We start from the raw sequence: 18,536 nt of genomic DNA on the forward strand, positions 1-18,536 counted from the left end.
CTCAAGTTAATAAAAACATGCCTCTAACAAAGACAGAGACAGACTATTATAGCCATCGGAATTAGAGTAAAAAAAAGGGCAGAGAGAGAGAGTTACCATTTGAGTTTTAGCTAGCTCTTTGGTCCTGCGCTCTGTAATGCATAATCCCACTTCAGACTTCACTCGTGCTCGTCCCATATTCGTCCATAATGAATGTGTTTTATCTTATATCGTTATCCATGTTGATTCTACCAATTTAGCTCACTTACTGCAGGGTTAGTAGCATCAACATAGACATACATATTAAGTGGGACGATTGAAGAAATCAAGACTTTATCTGGACCTTCTTCACTCACGCATTGCTCTCAAAGTCAGTACAGCAGGTGTCCAAGGAGCGCATAAAATTGCCAGAACCTGTTGCTCCTCTTTTATTGCTTTAAATTTTTCTTATACCAGCTTATTATTTCAGATCTTGCAGAATAATGTTTCCTTGTATAAATTTGCTCACAAGAAGCCTATATTTGATTGGGAACTTAATAATACAGGTAAGCTGTCAAAATAAACACTCCTTATTAAAGAAACACATTGCAGGGTAAGAAAACCATGGAAGTACAATGCAGAGTGTTCACTTTACAACAACAAGAAACACCGCGGATGGAAGGTAATACATCATACTAGAGTAGTAAACCTCGATTTGGCATAGGAATATTGCTGAGAAATAAAAATAAGCCATCGCCGTGCATGGATGGAAGGTAATACAATGACAATATAAATGGACAGAACATAATAAAAGATAGTTCAGGAGAGGCAGAATTTTGTATGTGTCAAAAGAATCTGTTAGTGCAACTTTATTGAGTTGTTATTACAATGAATTATGCAAAGAATATGGTCATTTATGCCTACATCTGGAAGGGCATGAATTCCCCTAAAGAATAGTACTGTGATTAGATTAACTATGAACTTCCTACCTACTAATCGCTTATAAAAGTATTATCTATATCATCTCAACTGAGAAACAGATTGCGAAATCTCGCTACAAAGCTATACTACAAGTCTACAAGCAGTGTATAATCCAGCTATTTGTATCTCAACTTTGTTATAGAGTTTGCTTGCCTCGTCGTTCTAAGTCAGGGTGAGCTACTTCATGTATTGCGGCAATTGGATTATCATTACGCTAATATCATCTAAAGAGCCTCGCGAAACAGATAACTCAATCAGTTTCTTACAAGCTGCTAGTGGCTGAATTTTGTCACTTGCAGTGCACAAAGGTCGGACAAGATCTACAGCTTCTTGATTAGTAACCTGTACCAATTGAATAAAGAACAAGATTTAGTGATTGAAACAGCAATAATTTTTTATGCCAGATAAATCATTAAAAACAGAACCAGCTTGATTGGCAATGCAGTAGTTGACATGAGTAATAAGTTTGAGACGCAGTACCTTATCCCATAAACCGTCGGATGCTAGGATCAAGAACTCATCATCGGATTTGATTTTGAGAACCTTCGTTTCAGGTTCAGCAATCACCCATTGCTTGAGTTGCCTGTCTCCAATTCCTCTAGACACGGCAAGGGATCCTTGTATTCTCCAAACACCATTGTAAGAATCAATGTATCCACCCTATAAAAACAATCAATTTTACATCCATAAGTCGATTATTCACATAAAAAGTACCAATTTAGTGCCAAGGAGATAAATCCCAGCAAATAAATGAATGATAATGATGAATGGAGTTAGAATTCTTACCAAGGCTTCTATTCGATCCTTCTCGTCTTGCCTCGAGGGTCTATGGTCAGTAGTGAGTGCCTCAGCCACACCACCCCGGCTTAAGACAGCCCGACAATCACCAGCATTAGACACGATAAGGTCACCCTCGGTAATCAAGGCTGTAACACAACACGAACCACCGAGCAACTCTTGTTCCAAAAAGTCGGAATCTGTTTTCAAGTAGCCGTGTTTAACAGCCTCCTCAACGGTGTTCTCCTCGTCCTTCCTAACTACTTCGGCCATTATATTTTTGTTTAGGTTTTCTGCTACATATTCAGCAGCTTTAACACCACCATGACCATCAAATACACCAAAGAATGCCTACACAACACATAAATTGCAGCAAAATATGTCAAGATTTCACTCAATAACCAATTCAAGAGCTTAATAACAAGCCATATCCAAATAACTAGCTTAACATCCATCTAAAAGATAGCAATCTACTATAATTATTAAGGTACTGTATTATACTTTTGAAGGAACCAATTCAAGTGCATAAACCATCAAAATTTTCATAAATTCCTATTCTCCTTAATTCAACATCAAAATTACAAATTGAGTTTTTCTTCCATATCTTTCCTCAAAAACTCTCCCAAATTCCAAACACCCAACACCCAAAATTTTCAGGGTTTAATCAATGAAAATCCAAATTTTCAGGGTTTTCCACCCAAATTCATGTAAACCCAGATTTCAATTAAGTTCCACAATACCAATAAAATTAAATTCTTTTGAGCATACAAGTCCAAAAATCCAAACTTTCTGATAAAAATTTTCCACCCAAAATCATGTAAACCCAGATTTCCCCAATTAAGTTCCATAATAAAGTACATAACATCAATTAATCATTATAAAATCAAAACAAATCATCAAAATCCCAATTAATCCCAAAAAAAAAAACCCCACAAATTAAATAAAAAAAATTACCTGTTTAGAATCACCCTGAATATCAAGCACAGCAGAAAATCGATCCTCCATAACAGCTCTCCTACCTTTCTTACAACAAACAGAGTAAAACCCATCAAAATCATCTTCCACCATTGATTCCTGCACAGGTCTCGGCGTCACCGGAGCTCCAAAACCCATATTCATCATAGGAATATCCAATCTCGCCGGCCTTTTTCTCTTCATAACCGCCGTCGCCGGAGAATATCCCGACGTCGACGCCGCCCCATCTCCGCCGTAACTCTGCCGGAAACTGTTCGATGATGGAGAAACACGAGATCGAGGAGAAAGTGTTGAACTTGAGAAGATTGATTTGTGATGAGATGGTGAAAAAACAGGGGAATTTGACACTACTACTGACATTATTGATTTTTTTTTTTTCAAATTTAATTGAAATTGTTTTTTTTTTCTTGTAAATTGTGAAATTGTTGTTGTTGTTTGAGAGAGAAAATGAATGTAATTGTTGTGTGAGAAAAAGAAGTGAGAGAATAAAAGGGTGTATTTAAGGGAAAGAAGAATAAAGGAAGTCAATAGTGGGGTCAAGTTATAATTGTGTTCGTGTTGATGGTGTGTTTTAAGATGCTCATTTTGAAAGTTTGACCAAAATTTTATTGATTGATTTTGATTGATTAATTCATTAATTTAATATCAACACCTATTTTGTTTGGGTGTTTGGGTGTATGAAGTTTCCTCTATATGTCCTTGGATATGAGTCATATGACTAATAACTTAGGAAAGTTTATAATGGGGTTTATGGATTAAGGAAAAGGTTGATATTTTGTTTTTTCCAAAAAAAAATAAATAAATAGATTGATATTTTGTGAAGTGTATCTTTGGTAATTGACTTCCATGATGATGAGAATGGTACTCCATATTGTGGATGGTTTTTTTAAAGTGTGAATTCAATCATCTTTATTTATATCTAGATGGATTTAGTTAGATTTAATGAATTTTGTGATGTTCTATATGCCTCACTAAATCAATTGGACAACTTTTCAAGTTGTTTGAATTTGAATGTACTTTTATAAATTGTTTTTTCTTAAGTATGTTCGAATTTCGATATCACTGTAAAATATAAATTGCTTTGTCACAAACTCTTTCCTCTGCTTGCACAATCTACATGTTAAATTGCCTTATGTCAATGTACGATTCCTTTAGCTTTAGATTCATCAATCATTATGTACGGATATCACATTAGATTTGAGATTTGGTAGAAGAAAAATACTATCAAAATATGGCAATTTAAGAGATCAATTTCAATAATCCTATGTTATATGAAATACTAAACTTCTTTAAGAATTATATTTGGATACAAATACTCGTACATCTTTCTGAATTGTCATGCTATGTATTACGGGTAACAAATAATCAGCTTACCAGCATCACTCTTCACATTATCTTCACTAGTAATGACAATTATTAATTAATTTTTTTATATATAATTTTTTTATATATTAACACAGAAAATAACAGGAAATAAGGTAGTTAAATTATTTTTCATTAATCATGATAATTATTAATTGATTTTTTTTTTTATTGAAACCGAAAATCATATAAAATGAGGTTATTAAGGTGTTAATGTGAAGAAAGAGAAGAGGCATAATAAGCAACAAAAAAAAGGTAGTTAAATGACAACATTTTGAGAGCAACGGCTAAAATAGAGGGTCAAACACGTTAAGTAGTGTAGTGAACACACATCCTATCCTAGGAAACTAAAGTCTCAAGGAAAGAGTGAATATATACAAATACGAGTAAGAATAATAGTAGGAGAGAGAATATAAACAAATTATTGTTTGTGTTGCTGGCAAAAACCTGTTTTCAAATTTATGTTTTTTGTATGATTAGATTCTTCCATGATTATGATTGGACTAAATCCTAGAAATTGCTACAAACTTACCGTTATAAATTCAGGACTAAGCTTTTTCTTTGTCCTTTTTGTGTTGATATTTTATTGCCCGTTGCGTTTACATCTCTACTAATTTGTCTTTGTATATGGCTTAACCCCTAACACGGGATTAGTTGAAATAACTTGGACTTTTGAGACTAATCATTCGTAGAATGGTAAATGAGGCAATGGAATACATAAAGTTACTTATAACGTACTTTATTCAGTCCATGATTAGTAATAAACTAATAATGCATGACTAGAGTTTTTTCATTAGACTTATACGGAGTACTCCATTCATTTCATAATAATTGTAACAATTTTTTTTTTCCATTCATTTCACAATAATTGCAACACTTTGTAAGAACCTATTTATGTTTTACTATTTTTCTCTCTTACTAACCCCACTTACACTAAACAGATTTTAGTATAAGGTAACATCTATTCAAATATACAAGTTAAAAAAAAAATTATACTCGCTTTGTCACTTTTAGTTTTGAATATGAAATTAGTACTCTAACTAATACTCACTTCATCTCTCGATTTTTTTTTTTTTTCCGTTTTCACATTTTTTTTTTATAAGTCTTTTAATAAGACTTTTAGAATGAATCATCATGGGCCACGTAGGTACCAACTAAGCCTAATTTGATATTGTGGTAATTAACTAGACCTAATTAGATAGACAAACTTCGTATACAAAAAAAAAAAAAAAAAAAAAAAAAAAAAAGATAGACAAACAGTGAAACAAGTAAGAATTTTGGAATAATGATTGAAGGTTCAAATGTTATTTAGTCAAGTCAAACACTAATAATTATCTATAATCATTGATTTATGATCTAATGAAATACAAGTATATAACTAACTAAAATGTACAAATTATATTTATTTATTTTTAATTTTTTTGGAAAGGATATACATATTGTATCTCACATAGACATAGTAAGACTTAGAAGTTAGTACTGGGGTGAGCGAAATTTCAGGGTACCTTGATCTGGAACTGAAACTGGAACTTGCTTGGAATCGCAATTAGGTTTCGGTTTCGAGTAATAAAATTGGGAACCTGTTGCAACAGGTTCCGGATTCGGGTAATAAAATTTTGGACTCGGAACCTGTAGGGTACCCTGTTAGTGCAGGTTCCCTCCAGGGTATACGAAATCAGAACCATACATCATTTCTCATTTCCTACACAAGCCGTCACCTACCTCTCTCCCTCCTCTTATTCATTTTTCATCTTACTCTTACAGGTTTAATTAATGGTATTAATTTAAGTATTTGTAATTTTATATTAAATATACTAGACAATCAATGTTGGTTTGTTATATTTGTAATAAAGTTGTAAGCTTTTATTGTGAACATCCATTTTATTTTTATTTTTTTAAAAATTTTGTAACAATTTATCAAGTAACTATTAAGTTTAATTTGAAAAACAGGTTACGGTTTCAAATCCCAATTTTCAGGAACATGTTGAACAGGTTCTAGTTCCAGTTCCTACTTTTAGGAACCTGTTGCAACAGGTTTCGGTTCCGGATCCTGAGATTATTGCATAGGAAATTTCTTGGCTATAGCATGTTGTTACAAAAATTCTTAAATGGACCTGGTTCACACAAATTTATCGTGGATTACTAATATTAGAGATACTATGATTGTTTTATTAATAAAAAATGTCACTACATTAAAATAAAAGTTATTATGTTAAAATAAAAGCGATTGTAACATTATAAAAGCTTAAAATGTTAATTTTTTGAGACGTAAACAAAAATAACATTTAAGGTCACACAAGTTTTAATAAAGGTTACTATGTTAAAAAAATAAGGATACTAATCATACTATATTAAAATTACGGTTACTATGTTCCAAATAACGTTAGTTTTACATGTGGTCCACGCAAGAAGTTCACTAGCTGTTAACTGTTAAGTACTCAAGTACCAAATGTTTTGAATTAAAATCTAAAAAATGTTTCAAATTGTTCAACTCAATATAAAAAATACATCTTAGGATATTGGGCCGGAAAACCTTAGTAAAAAATTTGATTATTTATGGCTCCATCAATTATTTGAGAATTTTTTTTTATTTTTTTTTTTCAAGTGGTTAGATACCTTAGTTCAGGCCCATCTTCACCTACTTTTGCAAAACTAAAAAATTTGGAGTTGACCTACGTTAATTTGACCAACAAACTAAGCTTAAGTTTAAACCGAGTCGATGTAGTAGTCTTGTATTCCCATTGTCATAACATAACTCATAAGGTTAGTGTTACAAGTCTATAGATCAAAGAGTTTTTACTCCACAAGGCCAGCCACAAAGGGTTCAATTTGCTTCAATGTTCGGGTTCATGATGCTCATATTAAACTAAGCTGGACAAATTAATTATAATAATTTTATCACCAATAATTTATTGGTAAACTTCACAAGAGTATTAGACAAAAATTGTCACGAGCATCATCAATGTTTTAATCAAGTCTCTAACAATAATATTAATACAAATTGGTGATGAATTAAGATTAACATGTCAGTATATAACGTCGAAATGATCAAAGCGTCCCGATATATGGGCCAAAACCTATGTTTCTACTGGGCCTCAGCTTGAGGCCTTTACAAAAAAAAAGCCCGAATTCATTTATCATTTATTTTACCTAAATCTATCATTAATTTAAAAACCATTCATAAAAATCATTTTCTTATAAATTGATTTTTTTAAAACAAACATAATTGGTTAAAAAATTGTAGTTACCCAACGTCCAAATGTAGCATGGAAAATTTTACACCGGATAGCGAGGGGAACAAATTAATTTAGGATTCACATTATAAAAACAATGCCATTTATATAATTAGCACCATTTTTAGGCCTAATCAAACTGAACCCAAATTAATACAAATTATATAATTAATTAACAATCAATCTAAAAAATTAAGATTAAGAAATTTTTTGTTAAGAAAAAGGCAAGGAAAAAACTCAGTCCCTTAGATGTTCATAATGAATTGCGATCATTTCCGCATATCATTACAGGTCTGTATTGACTCATCACCGCAAATTTCATTGCCCAAAAAAACTGATAAAATTAAATAAAAAATATGAGAAATTTAGCTGTTCTCAGTTGAATCTCCATCGCTGGGAAAAAATCGAAGAAGAAAAAAAGAGAAAACAGCACAAATTGATGTTGCTTCAAGGGAACGAGTCAAAGGGAATATATATTATCCGCATCAACCAACAAATGAAGCCTTCAAATTTCAGATTAATTTTTCAACAAATTTTCAGAAAACAAAAAACAAAAAAGAAAAAAGGGAATTGGGGATAAACATAAACCCTAGATTAGAAAATGGGGAAGCGAGGAGAGAGAAAGACGACTGATGAATGGCAGGAGGAGATTAGTTGAGTTTTTATAAGGCAGGAAAAATTAGGGGTTTTAAGTTGAGTTGGGTCGGCGCTTCTAAATGAATTAGGTTATTGGGATTTACGGAGCATGAGTTGGGCTACAAAAGGGCCTTTGTCCGAGTCCAATCCAGATTCAAACCTTTTTTTAATTTGGCCATGCTAAGTGTTTTTTTTTTGGGGATATGATAAGAACTCTAATCTAACAAGAAATGCCTTAATAAATTGTAAATTCCTCTTTTATTGACTTTGGATTTTACCAAAGTTATTAATTGTCAAAACGATGCATTGAAAAATTAGCCAAGTCAATAGAATAGGTAAAAAAAAAAAAAAAAAAATTAAAAAAAGGAAGTAAGATGAGTAGCTTATAGCCTTATAAGACTATCTCATAAATATCGCGATTTAAAAAGGTTATGTGACTCAAACGATTACCATTAGGCTAACTACTACTTCGTGTTTATTAATGTACAAAGAGAGCATGTTTTGATTTTATGTCACAAATACTACCTCTTCCATAGTGATAAAATAATAGTTAAAAGGTGTTTTTTTAGCTATTTAGTAAATTTTGAATTTGTAGAAAATCCGAAAAAAATTGTACTCAAGTTGGGAAGGTAAAGGAGAAGACCCCAAATAAGTGTAAGTTGCTCTTTCCTTTTTGCAATAATCCTTCTTAGAGTAACAATAATCCATTTTTATTTGTTATCACTACCATTGTACAACCAAGACTATTTCCTAGCACATCAATATATAATTTCAAAGAATTAACTTAGGAGAAAATCCAAAAACCTCAAATTTTATTAGATAAGAGAAAAGAATTGAGTAAATTGATATAAAACAGGAAAGTAAATTAAAAAGCCAACTTGAAGGCATTGCATAGCTATATTATTTCTTTCTGATATCATGCTCTTAATCTAATTTTCCCCGTACCCCTGTTTAGTGTTTATCCTATTTCAAAGGTGAGAATTAACAAATAACAAAATCTACATTTAGTACTGCTGAGTGATGAATAAGGCAGCTTAGTAAAGCCTCAATGAAAATTCACCTTTATACAAGTACAAAAAAAAGCACTTTCATATCATAAACAATAAATTTACATCAATACTCTATTTCTGTCAATGCTGCTTGTCCACCCAAGAGCAACCAAGATTTTTCTACCTTTTTGATCATTATTTTGAGAAGCTGATCCCATGTTATGCTGAGATTCGCTGTTCTGGTAGATCCCATGTTATGCTGAGATTCGCTACATCAATAATCATCAGCGGGATTGTCACGCTCCTGGTAGTCTCTAGTCTGCACAGTGTCCATGCTCGTGTCATTAGGCATTTTCCTTCCACCATTGTGATCATTATTTTGAGAAGCTGATCCCATGTTATGCTGAGATTTGCTGTTCTGGTTTACCCTAGACATATCTTCATCCTGGTTTTGATGAGTCAGAACTCCACGAGACATCAGCATATCAGGGGAGACGCTGTTCTGCATGGACGGGGGTATGCTCTGATGGTTCCAATTCTGAGGTATTTCTGTGGCACTTGAACGTTGTAATTCTCTAGTGCTGTTCTGGTACTGTTGATTTTCATATGTATTATATGGTGAATACTTCGCATGATGTGGAATATTTCTGGAGTAACCATTCTGCTGAACTTCAGCTGCAGCATCCTGTCTTGAGGAATTTGGGTTACACGTGTGAGAGGTCATGTCCTGTGCAAGAGCTGGAGGTACCACATTCGCATTTTGAAAGTTTTGTGTACTTTGAGGAGTTACCATTGACGTTGAACTCTGCATGTCTATGTAAGTTCTGTGACTGTCCTGGTATTGTAGCTGTAGTAAAGACTCTGAAGGATAGTCATTTGAGGTACTGGTACTTTGAGCATGAAGTGGACTATCCTTGTAAAGGTTCTCATTTTGTTGAGCGTGAGATGGCATGCTTCCTCCATGGAAGTTCGTGTTTTGCAAGTGCGATGGCATGTCCCTGGCTGGGGCTGAGGGTTGAAAATTGCCGTGTGAGTAATTATTTGAATTTTGGGGCTGTGAGGGCCAACTTTGGTATTTTGAGGAAGGTCCCCAGACCTGGCCTTGATATGGAACATTACTTGCAGGAGCTGAAGGTGGCATATTTTTATATGAAAAATTGTTGTTTGGGGTTGTGGGTGGAGGGTGGGTTTGATTTTCAGATCCTCCGGGAGGCGCCCAGCTATGGCTTCGGCTTCCCCAGCCCTGGGAATTTGGATCCATTGTACCTGAATGCTGAGTAGCCATATCCTGAGAGTAGGTAGGAGGTGGGGTCCAGGGCGTTGGGTGATTTTGCATGAAGGGGGGTTGAGTAGCCATACTCTGAGAGTAGGTTGGAGGAGCTTGATTTTGATAACCGTTTGGACGTGCTTGATTTTGAAAGCAGGTTGGAGGAGCCTGATTCTGAGAGTAGGGTGGATGCGATTGATTTTGAGAGGAGTTTGGATGCGATTGATTTTGAGAGTAGGATGGGGGAGCCTGATTCTGAGAGTAGGTTGGAGGAGCTTGATTTTGCGAGTATGTTGGAGGAGCCTGACTCAGAGAGTAGGTTGGAGGAGCTTGATTTTGATAATAATTTGGATACAATTGATTCTGTGAGTAGGTTGGAGGAGCCTGATTCTGAGAGTAGGTTAGAGAAGCTTGATTTTGAGGATAGTTTGGACGCGCTTGATTTTGAGTATAGGTTGGAGGCGCATGATTCTGAGAGTAGGTTAGATCCCTTAGAGGAGCCTGATTTTGAGAATAGTTTGGACGCTCTTGATTTTGGGAGTAGGTTGGAGGAGCTTGATTCTGAGAATAAGTTGGAGTAGCTTGATTTTGAGAGTAGTTTGGAAGAGCCTGATTTTGAGAGTAGCTTGGAGGAGCTTGATTTTGAGAGTAGGTTGGAGGAGGCTGTACCTGAGTACAGGATGGAGGAGTATAATTCTGAGAATAAGTTGGTGGACCCTGATTCTGATTATAGGCTGGAGGAGCATTTTTCTTAGTATAGGTTGGAGGAGCCTGATCCTGGTTTCGCAAGTGGTAAGGGATCTGCATTTGAGAGGATTGAACAGCTTCATTTACAGAATCAGCAGAATGTATCTGACCCTGCTTGTAGTAACCAGGATCTGATAAAGATAAAGTCTGAGAAGTCCGGTTTTGCGTGGTTGATGTCTGTAGGGCCGGAATAAGATGATTAGGGGTAGATATCCAGTTTTGATTCGAATCATCACATACCGATGAAGATGTAGGTTGTCTTGATCGTGAGTTTGGATCCTTTTGCCTTCTTGAACTTCTGTTTCTACTTCTCTGGGATTCTGCATGGTTTTGAACCCATATCGCATGATATTTTGGGTCATAAGGAACTGGCTGTCCATTGATGAAAGGCTCGCCTGTAAATAGCAAATCAGAAGAGAAAGAAAGGGGACAAACCATATAACATACTTGTATAAGATACTAATGACTTCATCTCTAGAGCAACAATCTCCACTGCTTCCCCTTGTTTTGGTTCATTTGGATTGGTTTTGTGGGGAACAGGGTAAGGGAAGTTCTTACCATGAGGAATCATAAGTTTATCATGGCATTAAACTAGGCCCCCGGAGAGGCAGATGGGGGTGGAAAACAGACACTGTCTACAGGAACAACACACAAATTGAGGTAGGAAACAGAGACCTTCCAATGGGAAAATATTACATGACCGGGTATCAAAGAATGGCCCAAGGTCCCAGGCCTCCCAGCATCCCAGGCAACGAGTGAGTTACAGGGAAGATATACACTGGCATATGCAGTGGATATAAATGACCTCCTAATGCATCAACTGCCACTAATAATTCTACACACCAGTTTACAGTTGGCTGGTATTTCAAAAACAATTTGATCAAGTAAACTTCCCTAGGGCAACACCACAACATATAGTCTTACACTCTAAACAAAAAGCAATTAAAGAAACATTAAAAACAAATAAGATACTATCACAACATAGTTGAAGACAGAAAGATCAATAAAATAACCTAGTTATATAAGGAGCAATCAGTACAAACATGAGCCCATGAACCATCACATGACATAAAATAAAACACCACAACAACAAAATCTGATCTTACCAGCATAGGTTTTGTTCTTAACATCCATGTAGGAATCTGGGAGAACCCATCGAACATTTGGTAGCTCTGATCCAAATGAAATTTGACACAGTATTAGCATTTATAGTCATACAGAACACACACACACACACACACACACACACACACAAACACAAAATAGATATTTCAAAGAAACTAGCAAACACATCTCCAATTGCATTGCCAGGTGCTACAAAAGTGAAATAATCAAAGGATGTGCAATTAAAAGAGTAGCCTCCACTATAGCTGAATGCAAGTTGGTTTCCATCAATTTATCATTGAATGCAATAGAATAACCATATACGAGTATCTGCAAGAGAAACATAATCCAAAGCATATACTAATGGCGAAACTTATCAGGTTGTCAAACAGATGTATATTTGAAAAGAACATAAGAGCAGGTTAACCAATGATGAAAAAGCAAAACAAAGCTATAATTCACTCTTAATTTCTTATTATTATTAGGCAAATTATCCTCATTTTCAAGCACCAGGTGACATAAGAAATTATAGAATACGAAGTGATCAAAGGATGTGTAATTGATAATGTAAATAATATCATACTCATTTACAAGCATTTGACATGATCACAATATCTTACACTTTATACATTACACAAGTAATAGTTGTGAGCCTCTCAACCTTATTCGCTCATTTCTATATGTCATAATATTAATAGAAAACTAGAAAACCGCGATTGACTATAATTCTAGAAATGTTACAACTATCTTTGACATCTCAAAATAGTATCTGCAAAAGTGCAAAGTGTAATAACACAGGCAAATTTCTGGAAATTATGCATAAGCCAATGAAAACAAAAAATATAATTATCAACTTTTAAGAACTCCTGTGAACCTAACATTCTTCAATTAGTTATTTAATTAGACAAAGATTAAACAATTACGACATCATCAAAACAAATAACATAATTTGGCACACCTTTAAGCTTATAACTAAGCTCCTCTGAAACTAAAGCACCAAAAGCAAAGTAATGGCGTGTAGAAACCGAATAAATCTTCATTCTAGCTTCTTCTTCACTGCACCAATAAAATATCAATCAAACTCACAAATTCCAGAAATGTAAACCTAAATTCAACGCAATACACAGAAATCAAATTAGAGTAAAAGAGATTGAAGAGAGACCTTCCAATAATTTGAGCTAGGGTTTTGATATAACCATCAATAATATCATCGCGAGTGAGCTGAGGATCAGGAGCTTCCACAACAACAAGCCAATGCTCAAAATCGCAACCTTCGAGCATAATCGTCTCCTTCGGCGGTCCATTATTTCTCGAAGACGACTCAGAAAATCGAGTGGAGAAGCTTCGAACGCCATAAAAGCTACTTCTGAAGCTCCATTTGTTTATTAGTGGAGACGAATTGAAAGACGACAGGAATTTCCGAAGTACCGAGGTTGAAGAAAATGGAGATGATCGAAAATTTAGGTTAAAGGTATGAAGAGAGGATGAATTGAAACGAGAAAAAGAGGAATTGAAATGAAATAGTTGACGAAGAGAGAGAATCAGGCGTCTGTGAGAGTAAATCGCCATTGTTGATTCTAGTTTCTCTCTCCTCCCTAAAAGGCTAAAACCCTGCATAAACCTGGAAGTTGAAAATAGAGGGATTGTAGTTGGGTTTTGGAGATTGGAATTTGAAGTTTATTATGCCCAAATTTTTAGCTTGTCTCACGATAAAAATAAATATTTACTTGAAAAAAAAATGAAGATTTAGTAATTGAACTTTGCATTATATAAAAATGAACTTTTATAATATAAGAACAAAATAAAGAAACTATGAATCTGAAGAAAAAAAATGTACATTTAATGTTATAGAACTAAACATTTTAGTTGTAAATAAAAAGGAAAATTTGACAATTACCACCTATTATAGTTTACGTTTTAGTAATTACCACCTACAATTATTTGTATTCTTTTTTACAACCAACAGTTTTCTAAAATATAAAAAATTACCACCTCTTTGATCAAAGCCTCTTGTATGACGTCACTTGGGCCCCACCCCTTGCTTTTTCCTCTTCTTTTTCTTTCTTCTTACGATTTCCCCTTCTTTATTCATCAACTTTGGGAAAAAAAATCTATAATTGAATTATGAAACATAAAATTAGGGTTTCAAAAATCTTCTTGCTTCAATACTCAAATGCAATCAAGGAAAAAAGGTATGTTTTGTTGATTTATGCTTTTGAAAACTTAAATTAGGGGTTTTGAAATGAAATTAGGGTTTTGAAATCAAATTGGGGATTTGATTTGAGTGAGGCTTTTAGAGAATTAACTCAAATTTCGTGAATTTCACGTTATGATTGACAAAATTATGGTTATCAATAATGATAAATTTACCAAAAGCAATTTAAAAAAAAAACCAATTTACCTAGTTTTTTGTCCAATATGCATGAGTTTGAAAGCAATAGATTTCCACTAACCAACCTATCAAAGATCTATGAGTAATTGGACAAGCAGTCTGTAGGGAATTTTTCAACACTCAATCATTGAGCCCTACTGTGAGTCATGCTTTTATGCATGGCGGTGTTCCAAGGAAAAGAAGCTAGAAATGAAGGAGTCGCCAACAAGTTTTAGGAACTTGTAAATCGTTTACAAGTGTAAAGTTAAGGTAACTCCCCATTCACGATCACGGAGATCACTAACTCCATAGTGATCCGAAACCATGACTGGATGTTTGATGACGATGGTACGAATCCAACCTAAAAGAGATTGAACCCGCCCTAAATAGCCCTCTACTTAATTCTTATGATATTCATGTGCGCTTCCCGATCAACATACATCATATTAGTCCTAAACCTGTTTAATCTACGTTGGTTGATTATTAATGCACAATCAAATCTAATATTGGCAATCACTTGAATTAAAATCACATTAGCCTAAATTCAACTATCAATTATCTTATTATGCGTGATTTCAAATACAAATTCCCTTTAAACCTGCAAAAAAGGGCGTGATCAAGCAACAACAATAATATCATGAATAATCAAACAACATATGATTAATATAACAATCATCATCATAAAAGCATCATCAAAATATCGTTATTAGTAAGATCCTAGGCATAATACTAAACGGATTAATAACAAATCCTAGCATGTCACTAATAATCAAAATCGATAAATCATCCTAAACATGATACTAGAAATCATAAAACATCCTAACATGATACTAGGAATTAAAATAATATTGTAAACATGATTTCTATTCCAAAATCCAAGAATAATAAGGATGATTAAATTACTCACTTTGATGTCTTGACCTTCTTGCTATAAAATCAATACACACGTTAGTAACGTAAATAAATCAAATATGAATTGAAATATAGATTTGGGACCAAACCCTCAGAACTATCAGCCTTTCATGTCGAGGTCGAAGGCAACGTCGAGGATGGCTAGGAGTATACAAATCTCGTGAATGAGGTATTGTGACTGATATTGGATGTATCAAAGATATATTTAGTCTAAGGCTAAGAACATTGGAATTAAAGAATTTCGGGTTATAATGAGCATTAAAGCTAAAATTTATGAACATTTTTGCTAAAGGTCTATGGTGAGCGTTGTTGCTAAGGGTTGATGAACGTTGTTGCTGATTTGAAAACGGGGAAAACGACCTCTATTTATAGAAAAAAAAGAGGGCCAAAGTAATCAGAAAAGATCAGAATTTGAATCAGAATAAAACTCTTTTAGTCGCGGTGCGACAAGTGTATCACGGCGCGTTGAAGTGCATCGCGTTGTGATGGGACTGGCGCGGTGCGATGGAATGCAGTTTTTATGGTTTTTGTTTTTATCATAACTATTGATCCGGAAATCGGAATTAGATAAGCAATATATCGTTGGGAAGCTCTAGAAGTCTACTTTCCAACCCAATTAGAATCAAATTTATGTCTATTGTAAAAGTTAAGATATGATCGAAATAGTGGGACAGTGTCAGTTTAGGATTATTAAAAGAGAAGTTTTATTCAGTTTCAAACTCTTTGATCTTTATCTTTTCGAAAAGGATAATTAGAACCTTCTAGAAACTTCTAAAAGAGTCCTAATTGGTTTAGGATTGGGAATAAATTATTTAGACCCTCACATAGTCATTGGGTCGTAGGTAAGGTGGACCTAAGTCTGGTTTGGGCTCGATTTAGTATTTTGGCCATAACTTATTCGTTATAAGTCGGTTTGGGCTTATAATATATCGTTGGAAAATTCTTTTCAATCCCCATCCAACTAAGCTATAATAGTATCGGGATTATGGACCAAAATAATTTGGTTTGGACGTTTATATGAAAAGGACATGAAATAAATGATTTTAAGGACACATAATGAATTATTTTGGATTTAAAGACACGAAATGAATGATTTTTAATTAGAACATTTTAGGTAAGGTTAGGGATATGGTTAAGGCTCAAGGGAAATTCATGAGACTCTTCAACCCTTTACCGAACTCGTTAGTCAAAGACGTGAAAGGTACTCATCACTGGGTTTGGTTTTTGGGGAGATACAATCAGGTGTCTACACAGCTGCTTCACCTCCCCCTTTTTTTTCTTCATGCCTTCCTCGAATCCCTTCTGCTACTACTCCTTAGCTATGGTGAGATCCTTCACCTTCTGGTCAGCTGCATCTCTTTGGGTTTGCAGGTCTTTCCTGGCTTTTTCAGCCCTCTTCAACCTCCTTTCAATATCTTCCATGAAAACCCTGGAAGACAAAACATTTTGAAGACCCTGTTTCACAAAAGGAATTCGAGTTAACTAGTATACTTAGCCAAAAGCACTATCCACACACTTAGCGAAATAAACAAACCTGTAAGATCAGCTGAGCCCCATCTGCCAGAACAGAAGGACCATCTAAGTTAGCCAAACGCTTATCAGCAGCTGCCAGCTGGTGTTGACTAGAATGAACAATACAAGAGGGGGGTTGAATTGTATTGTAGAGGAACTATGGTAATTTTTGTGGAATTTATAAAATACAACTTAAAGTGCAAAGAGAGATTTTACGAGGAAAACTTCTTGGCCCAAATCAAGAAGAAAAACCACGACCGCAAGGGATTTTAAAACTCAACTCTTAATTATAATAGGGAAAACAACCTATTATAATCTAATAAGACACTAACTCGAGTTCCTCAACAAACTCGAGTTTCCCTTTCAACTGATCCCTTAATTAGTTGATCTCTTAAACTCTCTTTTTCTCTTAGCTTCACTCAAATCATAAACACTTTAGAGTTCACTCAAAATCTAACCCAATACAACACAAGATTAACTCTAAAACTTAGCACAAAGACACACAAGAACTCAATTGAATTTTGACTCTTTTTAAAACAAGAATAATTGTAATGCTCAAGTATATTTTTTCAACAGAAAACTGACTCTTTTTATAGAAGAGTAGGTCGGTTTCTTTCACCGTTGCTTCAGCCCCACTTGGCCATGACTTCCTAAGTTTTAGGAACAAGCAGTTAGAGGGAACTTGGGCAGCAAGCTTATGCAACTTCCCTGATTTTTCTCACGAAATATTCTGCCACTTCCCACTCCTTCTCAATTGTTTTTAACTTAGTAAAATTCCTCGTTCAAAGAAGATATTTTTCTAAAACAGATCTTTCGAAAAGATAATAAAATAAAGGAAAAATTGCCCAGAATAATTCCACCTTTGGAGCGTCCACCCAAAATAATCCCACCTTTGGGTTATTTTTAAATAATCCGACCTTTATACCAAATCCGTTCAAAATGGTCTCAACGATCATGTAACTTGTTATAATAGGTTACCTGACACATGACGGCCTATGAGTAGTCAAAAAATAAAAATAAAATAAAAACTTTTAAAAAAATGATTTTTTAAAAAAAAATTAAAAAAAAATAAAAAATTAAACCACCTACCACCCACCAGCTGCCCAAGCCACCGTAACTGCCGCCTGAGCCCGATCCTCTGCCCCGCGGCTCTGGCCACCTAGCCCCCAACTCCAGCGCCGACACAGGCGTCGCGATTGACCCCCTCACCTGAACCACCAACCCCCCCTCCCCCACGAAATTCAGGCATCGGAAACCTCCTGCGATCCCAGCCCCTTCCCTTTGAAAACCCCTTTCCCGTCCCGATCCTAGCCCATCTCCGTCCCCCGTCCCTTTTCCGGCCGCGCCTACCTTCCCTGTCCCCCATTTCGACCGTGTCATCCTCCCCCGACCTTGATTTAGGCCGCACCGACCTCTCCAACCTGTTTCCTGAGGTCTGGTTTAGTGGGTTTTGATTTTTCGAAGGGGGTATAATCCCACCTTTGGGATTTTGGGGTTGGGTTGGCTGGGGTGGGATCCCGGCCGGCGTGGTGGTTTTTGGGTGGCGGTGGTTTCGGGTCTGGGTGGGGTGGTGGTGGTGGTTTTTTTTTAATTTGTTTTACTTCTTTTGTTTGTTAATTTTTTTTTTTAATTTTGGATAAATCAAGTTGTGACACGCAGTGGCGAAACTAGTAGGGGACAAGGAGAGACAACTCCACTTTAAAAAAAAAAAA

General features: G+C 35.1%; 2 protein-coding genes across 2 annotated transcripts; both read right to left on the reverse strand.

Annotated features, from left to right (window-relative positions):
• Window positions 1-795: 795 nt before the first annotated feature.
• On the reverse strand, window positions 796-3,409 carry LOC110688236 (probable protein phosphatase 2C 25). Its single transcript, XM_021864956.1, has 4 exons — window positions 2,671-3,409; window positions 1,726-2,067; window positions 1,420-1,599; window positions 796-1,281 (listed from the first exon to the last, which is right to left on the reverse strand). Exons 1-4 carry the CDS (start codon window positions 3,049-3,051, stop codon window positions 1,117-1,119), a joined length of 1,068 nt encoding a protein of 355 aa, XP_021720648.1. The 5' UTR covers window positions 3,052-3,409; the 3' UTR covers window positions 796-1,116.
• Window positions 3,410-8,783: 5,374 nt separating this feature from the next.
• On the reverse strand, window positions 8,784-16,208 carry LOC110688237 (multiple organellar RNA editing factor 4, mitochondrial-like). Its single transcript, XM_021864957.1, has 5 exons — window positions 15,308-16,208; window positions 13,192-14,140; window positions 12,988-13,085; window positions 12,032-12,097; window positions 8,784-11,320 (listed from the first exon to the last, which is right to left on the reverse strand). Exons 2-5 carry the CDS (start codon window positions 13,644-13,646, stop codon window positions 9,186-9,188), a joined length of 2,754 nt encoding a protein of 917 aa, XP_021720649.1. The 5' UTR covers window positions 13,647-14,140; window positions 15,308-16,208; the 3' UTR covers window positions 8,784-9,185.
• Between the last annotated feature and the right edge of the window lie 2,328 nt (window positions 16,209-18,536).

This window comes from Chenopodium quinoa, unplaced genomic scaffold, assembly GCF_001683475.1.
Source record: "Chenopodium quinoa cultivar QQ74 unplaced genomic scaffold, ASM168347v1, whole genome shotgun sequence".
In the NCBI taxonomy this organism is placed as follows: domain Eukaryota; kingdom Viridiplantae; phylum Streptophyta; class Magnoliopsida; order Caryophyllales; family Amaranthaceae; genus Chenopodium; species Chenopodium quinoa.

Excerpts from the sequence above, each read along its gene's own strand:
- LOC110688236 (XM_021864956.1), bottom strand. The coding sequence starts at position 3,051 with ATGTCAGTAGTAGTGTCAAATTCCCCTGTTTTTTCACCATCTCATCAC. Across the intron at positions 1,600-1,725 it reads AGGATCGAATAGAAGCCTTG|GGTGGATACATTGATTCTTA; the intron begins GTAAGAATTCTA and ends TTGTTTTTATAG. Across the intron at positions 1,282-1,419 it reads CCGACGGTTTATGGGATAAG|GTTACTAATCAAGAAGCTGT; the intron begins GTACTGCGTCTC and ends CAATTGGTACAG.
- LOC110688237 (XM_021864957.1), bottom strand. The coding sequence starts at position 13,646 with ATGCAGGGTTTTAGCCTTTTAGGGAGGAGAGAGAAACTAGAATCAACA. Across the intron at positions 13,086-13,191 it reads CTAGCTCAAATTATTGGAAG|TGAAGAAGAAGCTAGAATGA; the intron begins GTCTCTCTTCAA and ends TTATTGGTGCAG. Across the intron at positions 11,321-12,031 it reads TAAGAACAAAACCTATGCTG|GCGAGCCTTTCATCAATGGA; the intron begins GTAAGATCAGAT and ends TGCTATTTACAG.